Source organism: Stenella coeruleoalba, assembly GCF_951394435.1.
Source record: "Stenella coeruleoalba genome assembly, chromosome: 19".
NCBI classification, from domain to species: Eukaryota; Metazoa; Chordata; class Mammalia; order Artiodactyla; family Delphinidae; genus Stenella; species Stenella coeruleoalba.
In genome coordinates, this window is record NC_137165.1 from 42,514,201 (window position 1) to 42,526,987 (window position 12,787).

At 40.1% G+C, this 12,787-nt stretch overlaps 1 protein-coding gene across 9 annotated transcripts in view; it reads right to left on the reverse strand.

The window, feature by feature from the left end:
* The window catches only part of BRCA1 (BRCA1 DNA repair associated), a 62,427-nt gene that overhangs the window by 44,490 nt on the left and 5,150 nt on the right, over positions 1-12,787 (reverse strand). For all 9 annotated transcript variants that reach the window (XM_079904266.1, XM_079904273.1, XM_079904271.1 and 6 more), the window contains exons 3-4: positions 8,729-8,782; positions 821-898 (exon numbers count right to left, since the gene is read on the reverse strand). In XM_079904266.1, coding sequence (XP_079760392.1) covers positions 821-898; positions 8,729-8,782 — 132 coding nt within the window. The remainder of the gene's footprint in view (positions 1-820; positions 899-8,728; positions 8,783-12,787) is intronic.

Sequence of the window (12,787 nt, forward strand, 5' to 3'; positions counted from 1 at the left end):
GAGCTATTAGTGACATTACACTAATCAAAACATCACTGACAGCAGAATAAACCACATAGCATATTGATTGTTTTTATAATTATTTTTGGCCATTCAAACTTACCAAAAGCCTATAATTATCTAAAATAATAGTACTTTGAATCCACAGTAGATATAAATCCACTGCATAGAGAACTTATTATTCTTAACATCTGAATCCCATCTACCCAAAGTGCCACTTCTAGCTCTCAGGGATTTCTGCCAAATGATGATTACATTATTTCAAAATCACAGATAGATAACAATGTCCAAAGAGAGATTTTGGTTTAGGACAGTTGTAGGACAATATAATTTATTTATTCATTTACATATCTGAGTGACTACTATGTGTCAAACATTGGAAAAACAGTGTTGACTGAGACAAAGCCAGTGCCCTAATAGAACTTACATCCTGGCCAGAGGGACACACAATGTATAAATGCATTGCGTATGTGTTTGTGTAAATAAGTAGAAATATACGCAAGGAAGAAAAATAAAAGCAGGATCAGGACAATGGGGGCAGGGTGGTACAGTCCTATATTAGATAAGACTGCAAGTTCTTGCATCATATAGAAGGATTAGAAAAAGGCAATGAATTGCTAGTACCTGTATAAGGCAGATGTACTGTCAAATTTTCAGAAAAATGACTTTAGAAATAATTTACCCTGTCAGCTAAACACCCTTTTTTATATATTTTTCTACTGATGAGTGGTTTGATAGGAATACCAGCTATGTTATTAAGGAATTTCTACTTTTTCCTGTTGTTGTGACTTCCAACCTCCCAACTACCCAAATTATATACCTTTTGGTTATATGATTCTTACACAAAGGACACTGTGAAGGCCCTTTCTTCTGGTTGAGAAGTTTCAGCATACAAAATCTATACATTTTAAAGAATGAAAAGAACAACTCAAGTTACATTTTTTTTTTTGCAGAGAGAATATTCAAAAAGCAAGTAGCCATGAAAAGATAGTCTCACAACTGCCCTTAAGAGCCATTTTAAAGGTAATGGCAGGTGAATTACAACCAATGACCTTCTTTAATTGTTTTTAGATGCTGTAAAATCAGAAAACAGACTATATAAGCAAAGATCTATGAAAACTGAACTTACATGCATATGGCTTACTATTATGATCAAATAAAACTTATTAAAAGTTAATATGGCATATTTAATGATATACTCATAATTATTTCATGCTGCATAATCAGACATAAATGGTAAGTGGTTCAAGTAAAATGATTATAATTAGTTTAAAAACTCAGCACCTCAATACAAAAGTTACAGTAATCAAGACAGCATGATACTAGCATAAGGATAAACATATACATAAATGGAATAGAATGAGAGTACAAACATACATCTATGCTATTGTTGATTTTCAACAATAGCACCAAGACAATTAAATGGAAAAGGAATAATCTTATCAACAAATAGTGCTGGGACAGCTAGACATCCACATGCAAAAAAATGAAGATAGACTCTTACCTCACACAATACAGAAAAATTAACTCAAAATGGATCACAGAACTAAATGTAAGAACTAAAACTATAAATGTCTGTGACCATGGGTTAAGCTATGATTTCATAAATAAATAAATGGCAAAAACACAAGCAACCAAAGAAAAAATGGGTACACTAGACTACATCAAACTTAAAAACTTTGGTGCTACAAATAATACTATGAAGAAAGTGAAGGGACAATCCACAGAATGAGAGAAAATATCTGCTAATCATATATCTGATAAGGGACTTGTATCCAGAATATATGAAGAACTCTTAAAATTCAATAAAAAAGAAATAACCCAATTTAAAAATGGGCAAAGGATATGAAGAACTATATTTTCCAAAGGAGATATACAAATGGTCAATAAGCACAGGAAAAGATGCTCGATATCATTTGTCATTAGGAAAAAGGAAATCAAAGCCACAATGAGATGCCACTTCATGCCCACTATGATGGCCCTAATTAAAAAGACAGATAATAATAAGTATTGGCGAAGATGTGGAGCAACTGAAATCCTCATTCATTGATGGTGGAAATATAAAACAACGCAGTCACTTCGGAAAACTGTTCGGCAGTTCCTCAGGATGTTAAACAAAGAGTTACCATAAGACTCTGCAATTCTACTCCTAGGTTTCTTTCCAGGAGAAATGAAAACATAAGTCCACATAAAACTTGTACACAGGACTTCCCTGGTGGCACAGTGGTTGAGACTCTGCCTGCTGATACAGGGGACATGGGTTTGAGCCCTGGTCCAGGAAGATCCCACATGCCACAGAGCAACTAACCCCGTGCGCCACAACTACTGAGCCCACATGCCACAACTACTGAAGCCCAGGCGCCTAGAGCCCATGCTCCGCAATGAGAAGCCACCGCAATGAGAAGCCCATGCGCCGCAACGAAGAGTAGCCCCCCCCCCACTCACCACAACTAGAGAAAGCCCACGCACAGCAACGAAGACCCAACGCAGCCATAAATAAATACATAAAATAAAATAAAATGAAATAAAATAAAAAACAAAACAAAACCCCTCAAGGCTGGAAGAGAACATGCTCCTTTTTATATTCACAATGCCCAACAGAGTATCTGGCATAACCACACTGCTCACTAGACATCTAAGGAATGAAGGAGGCTCATTCAGGGTTTTAGAATGGCTTTGGATAAAGAACAATTTTGTTGTTTGTCTCAGATGCTGAATATGGCTAAGAAGACTTGAAGATCATATGCAACATGTTCAGAGTCAGCTTCCTTTTTTTTTTAATAAATATTTTAACATTTATTTATTTAGGCTGCGCCGGGTCTTAGCTGCAGCATGCGGGCTTCTTAGCTGCAGCATGTGGGCTTCTTAGCTGCAGCATGCTGACTCTTAGTTGTGGCATGCGGACCCTTAGTTCTGGAATGCATGAGGAATTCTAGTTCCTCAACCAGGGATCGAACCCGGGCCCCCTGCATTGGAAGCACGGAGTTTTACCCACTGAACCACCAGGGAAGTCCTGAGTCAGCTTCCTTAAGAAAGGAAAATACTGCTCCCATTGGCTGGTGGTGTCCATGAAAATCAACATTCCCTTAGGAAGAAGACAAAAGAAGACTCAAAAGAGAGGTAGAATGGAAAAAAGGGAAGAGGGCAGAAATAGCTGTGGTGATGATTATTAAAAGCAGTGATTCACACTGATACAACCAATATTTACTACATGTCCAGTATTGTTCTAGATGCAAGAAATTCAGTGGAAAAGGAAAACAAAATCCCTGCTATCATAAAGGACATAATATTATGGCAAGGGAGGTGACTGGGGAAGGGAGTAGAGAAGATACCGACATTGAAGAGAGCCAGGAAAGAAGATTTAGGGAGCTGAAAAGGCAGTGGGAATGGTGAGCCAGCAGACACTTAGAGAGCACTTTTTACTGGCCAGGTCCTTTAACATGCATTGTTCTCTCTGTCTACACAACCCTGAAGTATTACCTTCATTTTACAGTAGAGACTTGTCCCAGATCATACAGTAATCAAGTAACTAGTAAAGGTGATATTGGCTCTAGAATTGAACTGTAGCAAAGCCCATGGTTTTTCCACCAGAGAAAGTAAATGTAGGTAGGTTTGGTCAAGGAGACCCAGGGGTCCTTCTTCACTTATATAGTTGCTTGAACTACCACATTGCACTTGACAACAATTCTATAGTTTAGGGGACGGGGGTATCAAAAAGCTACCTGCTCTGTATATAAAGCCCATTTAAACATTTATTTATTTATTTGGTGGTGCTGGGTCTTAGTTGTGGCATGGGGGATCTTCGTTGCCATGTACAGGACCTCTGTTGCGGCATGTGGTATCTTTAGTTGCAGCATGCGGGAGGCATGCGGGATCTAGTTCCCTGACCAGGGATCGAACCTGGGCCCCCTGCATTGGGAGCACAGAGTCCTAACCACTGGACCCAGAGAAGTCCCATAAAGTCCATAAAGAGCCACAAAATAGAGGCTACCACTCCTTGAGAAGATGCAACTACTACCTGCACTCTACCATAATGGCTCTAGGAGGCATCAATGCATCACACTGGCAAATGGTACAATTCAACAATTCAGAGTAGAGGTAGTGATTAGGTAATTCCCTAAACATAGTACTGCAGAATACAGCAGCTAAGATATTGCGTGATAAGCCAAGCTATAGATGTTGCAGCCTGTACAATAATTACATAAGTAACACAGGAGAACCAGATACGTAGAAATCAACCAAGATATTATGAGTTCCAATCTTTCTTTATGCTAGAAAAAGAACAGACTCATAAAGGTTATTAACTAAACTCAAAAGAGAAAATGAACTTGTACATGACTTGAAAAGACTGAGCTAAGGAAAATACTGACAGATCAACAGAACAGTGGCATGTTTTTCAGGGCTCAGAAGAATTTATTAAACTCTGTTTTAGAGCCCTGGGTAATCTATGTGATGCACTAATTAAATGAAAACATATATACAAGTTCTACATAAGGTTCTTAGTGAAAAGGTCCAAGAAAAGTTTTGGGATTCTTGGGTTTCTAAAGCCCAATGGTTAAGGAAAGGTAATACATTTTTAAAGAAAATGCAGTATGCTTTCTAAAGGGCAGCTTCAGCTTTTTAAGAAAATGCTGATGGAGAATAGTAAAATCACAGTGCCACAAACAATCTTGGGGGACTTTTCAGAGTACTCATTTTTGAGCACATCTACACCCTGCACAGTTTAACAAGTTATGGAAACTCATCTAATTTTGAGTTGCTTGTCCAAGTCTATCCTGGCAGGAAGCAATGAATTAATAGTTCTAACTATAGGCAAAATAAAGGCAAGCTGACTTTTGGCTACCTTCAGTTATACTGGGTGCCCTGGCTTACTATCAACAGAGCTAAGATAATAGACAAATACGGTATCTTGTTAAAGGAAATAAAGACCCTGAGAGCTCCACAGCTTAGCATCTCAGCATCCACTTATGTTGCTGGTCCCACCAAACCTTGTCAGTTTGTATAAATAAGGTTCTGTTTTCTTTTCTTTTAAATTTTATTTATTTTTGGCTGTGTTGGGTCTTTGTTGCTGTGCGCAGGCTTTCTCTAATTGTGGCAAGCGGGGGCTACTCTTCGTTGCAGTACATGGGCTTCTCATTGCGGTGGCTTCTCTTGTTGCGGAGCACGGGCTCTAGGCGTGTAGGCTTCAGTAATTGTGGCACATGGGCTCAGTAGTCGTGGCGCATGGGCTTACTTGCTCCATGGCATGTGTGATCTTCCCAGACCAGGGCTCAAACCCGTGTGCCCTGCATTGGCAGGCCGATTCTTAACCACTGCGCCACCAGAGAAGTCCTAAGGCTCTGGGTTTTTTTTTGTTTTTTTTTTTTGCAGTATGCGGGCCTCTCACTATTGTGGCCTCTCCAGTTGCGGAGCACAGACTCCGGACGTACAGGCTCAGCGGCCGTGGCTCACGGGCCTAGCCACTCCGCGGCATGTGGGATCTTCCCGGACCGGGGCACGAACCCGTGTCCCCTGCATCGGCAGGCGGACTCTCAACCACTGTGCCACCAGGGAAGCCCCAAGGCTCTGTTTTTTTAATCAAACCTCTGGTTTGTACTTTAGTTCCAACAATTAAGAAGCTATCTTTTTTTCTTTTTTTAAATTTTTATTGGAGTAGAGTTGATTTACAGTGTTGTGTTAGTTTCAGGTGTACAGTAAAGTAAATCAGTTATACATATATCCACTCTTTTTTAGATTCTTTTCCCGTATAGGCCATTACAGAGTATTGAGTAGAGTTCCCTGTGCTATACAGTAGGTCCTTATTAGTTATCTATTTTATATATAGTAGTGTGTATATGTCAAGCCCAATCTTCCAATTTATCCCTCCCCGACCAAGAAGCTATCTTGAGCTCTTCATCTGGAAGATTCTGCCTAGTTTCCTTGCCCAGTATCCCAGTCCCCTGAGTCAAGGCTCTTGTCTCCTAGGGATGAGAATCTTACCACTAACCCTCAGCCTCCTATGGCTGGGTCCCTGCTACTTTTCTTGCCTTATAACTACCACCCTGAACTTCTCATTTCTGCTGCTAGACTCCTGAGAGACTGTTCAATCTACTTGCTAGATTATCCATCTCTTGCCTATTTCTGGACCTCTGACATACCGACCTACTACTAGATTACAGAATTCCCTGGTGTCATGATCTAATGTATCCAGCCGTGAAACGTCCCCAACACTGATTCACCACTTATCTGGATCTCCTCAGTTAAATGACCCCAAGACTTGCCTTATTTGGTCTATCTGGTCTTTAAACCTCAGCCTTCCTTGGTCTAGTCCCTCTTAGTATCCTCCATATAAGTGTATAGAAAGGTTATCATTCCAGAGCACCGCTTCTCAAACTTTAATGTACATAAGAATCTCCTGGGGATCCTGTTAAAATGCAGATTCTGATTCAGCAGGTTTGGGGTAGGGCTGAGATTCTAGGAAGTTCCCATGTGATGTGGTTGCTACAGACCCATGAGTCCCACTTTGAGTAGTTAGTTTCTAGAGCTGTGTTGTCCAATACAGCTGCCACATGTGGCTATTGAGCACTTGAAACATGGCTAGTCCGAGCTAAAATGTACGGTAAGTATGGAAAAACACAAGCTTTCAGAGACTTACTACAAAAAAAGAATGTCAAGGGCTTCCCTGGTGGCGCAGTGGTTGAGAGTCTGCCTGCCAATGCAGGGGACACGGGTTCGTGGCCCGGTCTGGGAAGATCCCACATGCCGCGGAGCAGCTAGGACCGTGCGCCATGGCCACTGAGCCTGCACGTCCAGAGCCTGTGCTCCGTAACGGGAGAGGCCACAACAGTGAGAGGCCCGCGTACCGCAAAAAAAATATATATATATATGGCTGGCTATTCTGCTTTTCCTATCCTCCATGTTAGGAATTGCAAGCCTTTTTCACTCTCCTCCAGTTGCCAACTTTAACCTTCTCAATCTCAACAGAAGTCTTTACCTCCAACTTCACTGAATAACAACTATTTCTCTTTCTAGCATCCATTTTCTAGTTCCAATCCCTCTGCCTCCTCTTGGATCTTTCTCTCTTGCAAATATCTCCCCTCTGAGGGTTCCTTCCTTTTGTAATACAACTTCTCTCTATATATGAAAAGTTAGTTTCTTTTTCCTGAACATATTCTTTCTTCTCTTCATACCTTTGCTCATATTATTTCCTCTCCCTGTAAAACTGCCTTCTTCCACAAGCTCTCAAAGTAATGAATGTTCATAATTTAATCTCTTCTTTACACACTATAATACCATATATTCATTATTCAAGGTGACAGGAAAGCATACAGTACATTTCAGAAAGATTCTTGTCAAGAAACAGTGAAAGTCCCAGCATTTAAAAGGTTAGTCTTCAGCTATCTGTAACCTTTTAAATAAGGGGACTTTAAAATTTTGTTTTATAAAGGTATTGATCTACAAAGAAAATGGCCCTATACCACAGACAGTTTGAGAAGCTTCCCTCTAGAGGCCACAAAACTAAAAATTCTTGAAGGAGAGATAAAGCCGTGCTGCCATGACACGGAAGAAGGGCCTGAAGAATGAGAAGGAAATTGTTGGGAACAGATCTAGGCCAGTGGGGTGACCTGGAAAAGGGGTGAGAGACAGTGGAAATGGGCTCTGGATCCTTGTTGGGACAGATAAATAGCAAAAAGGTAAAATTCAGAGGAAGGAAGGGGCTGGCCAGCTGGCAGACTTGTGCTCAAAGGATATCCCTCCAAAGGGAACAGGTTTCCTCCAGCTTCAGCCAGCCCTCATTATCCTTAATGCAGAAGCTTTTCATGTTTTTTAGGTTACAGAAACGTTCCAAGCTGATGAAAATTATGAACTGTCTTCCCAGAAAACTGCACAGGCCCATAGTTTTTAATACAATTGAACTTAAAATTCAATATAATTCTAGGAAATTCATGAAAACCATTCATGAATCCCAAGTTACAAACTCTTGAATCTAAAAATTCCTTAGAGGATACATAAGAAATTGATAATTGTGGTTTTTTTCTGGGGAGGGAAGGGAGAGGCAGGGGTTTGAGGTAGGAGGGAAAAATATTTTGCATCATATATGCTAGTAAACTCATTACCATTGACATGGCTTACCTTTTCAATTAAAAAGAAAAAAATGCTTAAAAAGAAATAAGTTGGCATTCAGGGCGAGCCTCAGTCATAGCTTAACATCAAGGAAAGGAGAAAACCCCCTGTTCCACAACATTATCTACCAAACTTTTTCTGAAATTCTTCCATCAAGAAACATATCCATTTCAAAGGGCAAAATCCTTAAAAATGTAAATATAACTTGAATCATTGGTATGAATGAATTTCAGCCTAAATATAAACTGATATCAGGTCCTTTCCTATTTTCACAAGGATTATGAAGCAGGTAAACACTGAACCTTAGAGGGCAGAGAGCAGAAGGACATGCAGAAATGAACAGAAAGGAGAAACTGGGACAGTTGAAACATAATTTGCTTATTTCGTAACTGCTTGCAATCTGCTTTCACCCATGGACACAAAAAACAAACAGCTGTTCAAAGTGATTTCATATCCCACTAGATAAATATGCCAATATTTTACCACAAACTATGGCTACAAAAACTTACAATTCTTTTTCACATAATTGAAGAAGCTAAAGCTTTAATAAAGCTAGGTGTTTCCTGTGTTATGAAGGATAAGCACAAAAGCTAATAACGGAGCCACATAAAACATTCAAACTTACTTGCAAAATATGTGATCACACTTTGTGGAAACAGGCTCTTTGATCAACTCCAGACTAGAAGGGTAGGGGAAAAAAAAAGAAAAGAAAAGAAATGAGGTTCAATAATTCATTTAAAAGTAAATGAATAAATGAATTCTTAATAAAGAAGTTCAACTTTAAGCTGCTATAACTGAGTCAAAGTAAGGCTTTAAGTTCATTCAATAAATATTTATTAAATGTCTGCTGTACTAGGAACCAAAAATACAGCAGAGAATATGATCCTTACCCTCAATGAGCTTTCAGACATCAAAACAGAATATATCATTCTTTTCTATATTCTATGTTATCTTTAGCATTTAAAAAATTAGCTGATATTATTTCATATTAGTTTTCACTGATACCTTTTTTGAGCTATCATTGTGGGTGCACATCCTATATGTTAACTAAACTTTAAGCTCCACAAAGACAAAAACTTCTTGTATTTATTTTGAATTCCCTCATAGCACTTCTTTGGCATGTGATTGCCTTTTTATTTTTTCTTTCTTTTTTTTTTTTTTTTTTGTTTGCGGTACGCAGGCCTCTCACTGTTGTGGCCTCTCTCGTTGTGGAGCACAGGCTCGGGACGTGCAGGCTCAGCGGCCATGGCTCACGGGTCCAGCCGCTCTGCAGCATGTGGGATCTTCCCGGACCGGGGCACGAACCCATGTCCCCTGCATCGGCAGGCAGACTCTCAACCACTGCGCCACCAGGGAAGCCCCTACTTTTTATTTCTTAATATGGAAGGCTTAAAGCATTTACACAAATAAAACAGTAAAATGAACTCCATGTACCATAACCCAATTTCAGCAATTATCAGCTCACAGCCAATTTATTTCATCCATACCAAAATCCACTCAAAGGCAAGATTATTTTAAAATAAATCCCAGGGGATTTCCCTGGTGGTCCCGGGAGTAAGACTCCACACTCCCAATGCAGGGGGCCCACGTTCAATCCCTGGTGGGGGAACTAGATCCCACATGCATGCCGCGACTAAGAACCTGCATGCTGCAACTAAAAAGATCCCGCATGCCACAACGAAGATCCCATGTGCCGCAACTAAGCCCCGACGCAGTCAAAATAAATTAAATAAATATTTTAAAAAATCCCAGCTGTCATAGCATTTCATCTATAAATATTGCAAAATATATCTTTCAAAGATAAAGACTTTTTTAGTTTAACCATGAAACCATTATTACTCCTAAAAAATAATTTCCCTAGGGCTTCCCTGGTGGCGCAGTGGTTGAGAGTCCGCCTGCCGATGCTGGGGACACGGGTTCGTGCCCCAGTCCGGGAAGATCCCACATGCTGTGTAGCGGCCTGGCCTGTGAGCCATGGCCGCTGAGCCTGTGCATCCGGAGTCTGTGCTCCACAACGGGAGGGGCCACAACAGTGAGAGGCCCGCGTACCGCAAAAAAAAAAAATAATAATAATAATAATAATAATTTCCCTAGTATCATCTAATATACAACTAATGTTCCAATTTCCCTCACTGTCTCATAAAAATTTAATAATTAAATTCATTTAAATCAGGATCCAAATAAGATCCACACATTGCATTTGGTTGATATATCTCAAGTCTCTTTTACAGATTTCTCTTTTTTTACCTCGTCATTTAAAAAACTACGTCATTTGACCTCCAGAATTTCCCACATTCTAGATTTTGCTGATTATAACCCTATGATGTGGTTTAACTTGTCTCTCTAACCTCTATTTCCTATAAACTAGACCTACAGGCAGAGTCAAAATTGGGTTCAATTTTTTGGCAAGAACACTTTACAGATGGTTCTGTGTACTTTTATTACATCACTTCAGGAGGTACATGATGTTTGGTTTGTGATTACTTTGTAAAAACAGTGTAATAAGTACTCACTGAAAAAATTTAGAAAATAATAAACTTAGAAAAATATTAAAACCTCCAGAAAAGAAAATACATCACTCAAATTCTCATCCCTACCCATCTAACCACAAAATCTCAAGGCCCTCCTGAGATTAATTCATTTACTAATATAACAAGTATTTATTGTGCATCTACTATGTGCAAGCACTGCTCTTGGAGATGCAAATACAGCAGCAAACAAAATAAAGCCTGCCCTCACAGAACTTACATTCTAGTTGTGGTAGGCAGTTGATTGAGAAACAAACATATATGGGAATAAGTGCTAAAAAGAAAAATAAAGCAAGGTAAGGGGACAGGAAGTGCAGTGTGTGGGGAGAAGGGTATATACAGGGTAGTCAGGAAAGGCCTCACTGAGAAGGTGACACTGGCAGACAGCTGAGCAATGTGAGGAAACAAGCTGTGCAACAGTTGGGGGAAGAACATTCCAGCAGAGGGAGCAGAAAAGACAGACTCTGAGCAGGACCATGTCCAGGGTTTTTGAAGGACACCGAGTAGGCCAAGGTCTAGGATGAATAATCAAGGGGGAGGTACTAGTAGAAGAGGTCAGAGAGGTAGGTGGGAGCCTGAGCACGCAGGAACCTACAGGCTATTTTAAGTCTTCAGTGTTTATTCTGAATGAGAGTTCCAGAAACTGATTCTTGGTAAAGTTCAGGCAAGACATCAAAGAACAGGTAACCTGTGTATGTGATAGGAATGTGGTTCATTAAATGTTTAACTCTTTAGAAAAGGATCACAAGAAAAGCTGGGGGACAATAGCCTCCTTATGAAGGGTTTGGTAACACAACTCTCGCAATCATGGGGTTTCTGACGCAGCACAGGGCAATGAAAAGAAAAATACCAGAGTAAGTCAGAAGACTGGGTTTCTACTACAGTTCTCTTTGTTAGCAGAGTGACCTCAGGCCAACCACTCTACCTGAACCTCAGTTTCCTTCTCGGTCACCCACTCTACCAGTCTCTTGAGGCTATTCTGAGAATAAAATTAAATGCTACTTGGGAAAATGTTTACAACCTGAGATGACTTGTACCAATGTTAGTATTATTATTGGGACTGAAAGTGATTTTAAAAAGAAAAACAAAGAAAACTCTGATTTGTTAGTAAATCACTATTCCTCAGATAGGCTAGACAGCAAAAGAAATTCTCAGTAAAAGAGAAGTTGGATTTAGCTATGATACCAGATGGCTTTCATTCTCACCACTGACTCAATTCTGAGATAATTATATTTCAGTATAGTAATTAAAAACCAAGCTATACAAACATACTGTAAACACAAACTTTGAACAGATGAAAACTCCAATACATAAAAAAGTAATTACTGTTGAAGGAAAAGCTTGAAGAGAGAATGGGAATGAAAAGAAAAAAATTAAAATGTTCTCTTCTAGGTCCTGATGAAAGTAAATGTTTACTATAAAAGTGATTCAGGGACTTCCCTGGTGGCATAGTGGTTAAGAATCCACCTGCCAATGCAGGGGACATGGGTTCGAGTCCTGGTCTGGGAAGATCCCACATGCTACAGAGCAACTAGGCCCGTGCGCCACAACTACTGAGCTTGTGCTCTAGAGCCCGCGAGCCACAACTACTGAAGCCCATGTGCCTGGAGCCCGTGCTTCACAACAAGAGAAGCCACCACAATGAGAAGCCGCACACTGCAATGAAGAGTAATCCCTGCTTGCTGCAACTAGAGAAAGCCAGCACGCAGCAACGAAGACCCAACGCAGCCAAAAATAAATAAATTAATTAATTAAAAAAAAAAAAATAGGGCTTCCCTGGTGGCGCAGTGGTTAAGAATCAGCCTGCCAGTACAGGGGAAACAGGTTCAAGCCCTGGTCCGGGAAAATCCCACATGCCGCGGAGCAGCTAAGCCCGTGCACCACAACTACTGAGCCTGCGCTCTAGAGCCCACAAACCACAACTACTGAAGCCTGTGTGCCTAGAGCCCGTGCTCCACAACAAGAGAAGCCACCGCAATGAGAAGCCCGCGCACCGCAATGAAGAGTAGCCCACACTCGCCGCAACTAGAGAAAGCCCGCACAGCAACAAAGACCCAACGCAGCCAAAAATAAATAAATAAATAAATAAATTTATATTGAAAATAAATAAATAAAAATAAAATAAAAGTGACTCAAATATTTTAAACTTTTGAAAC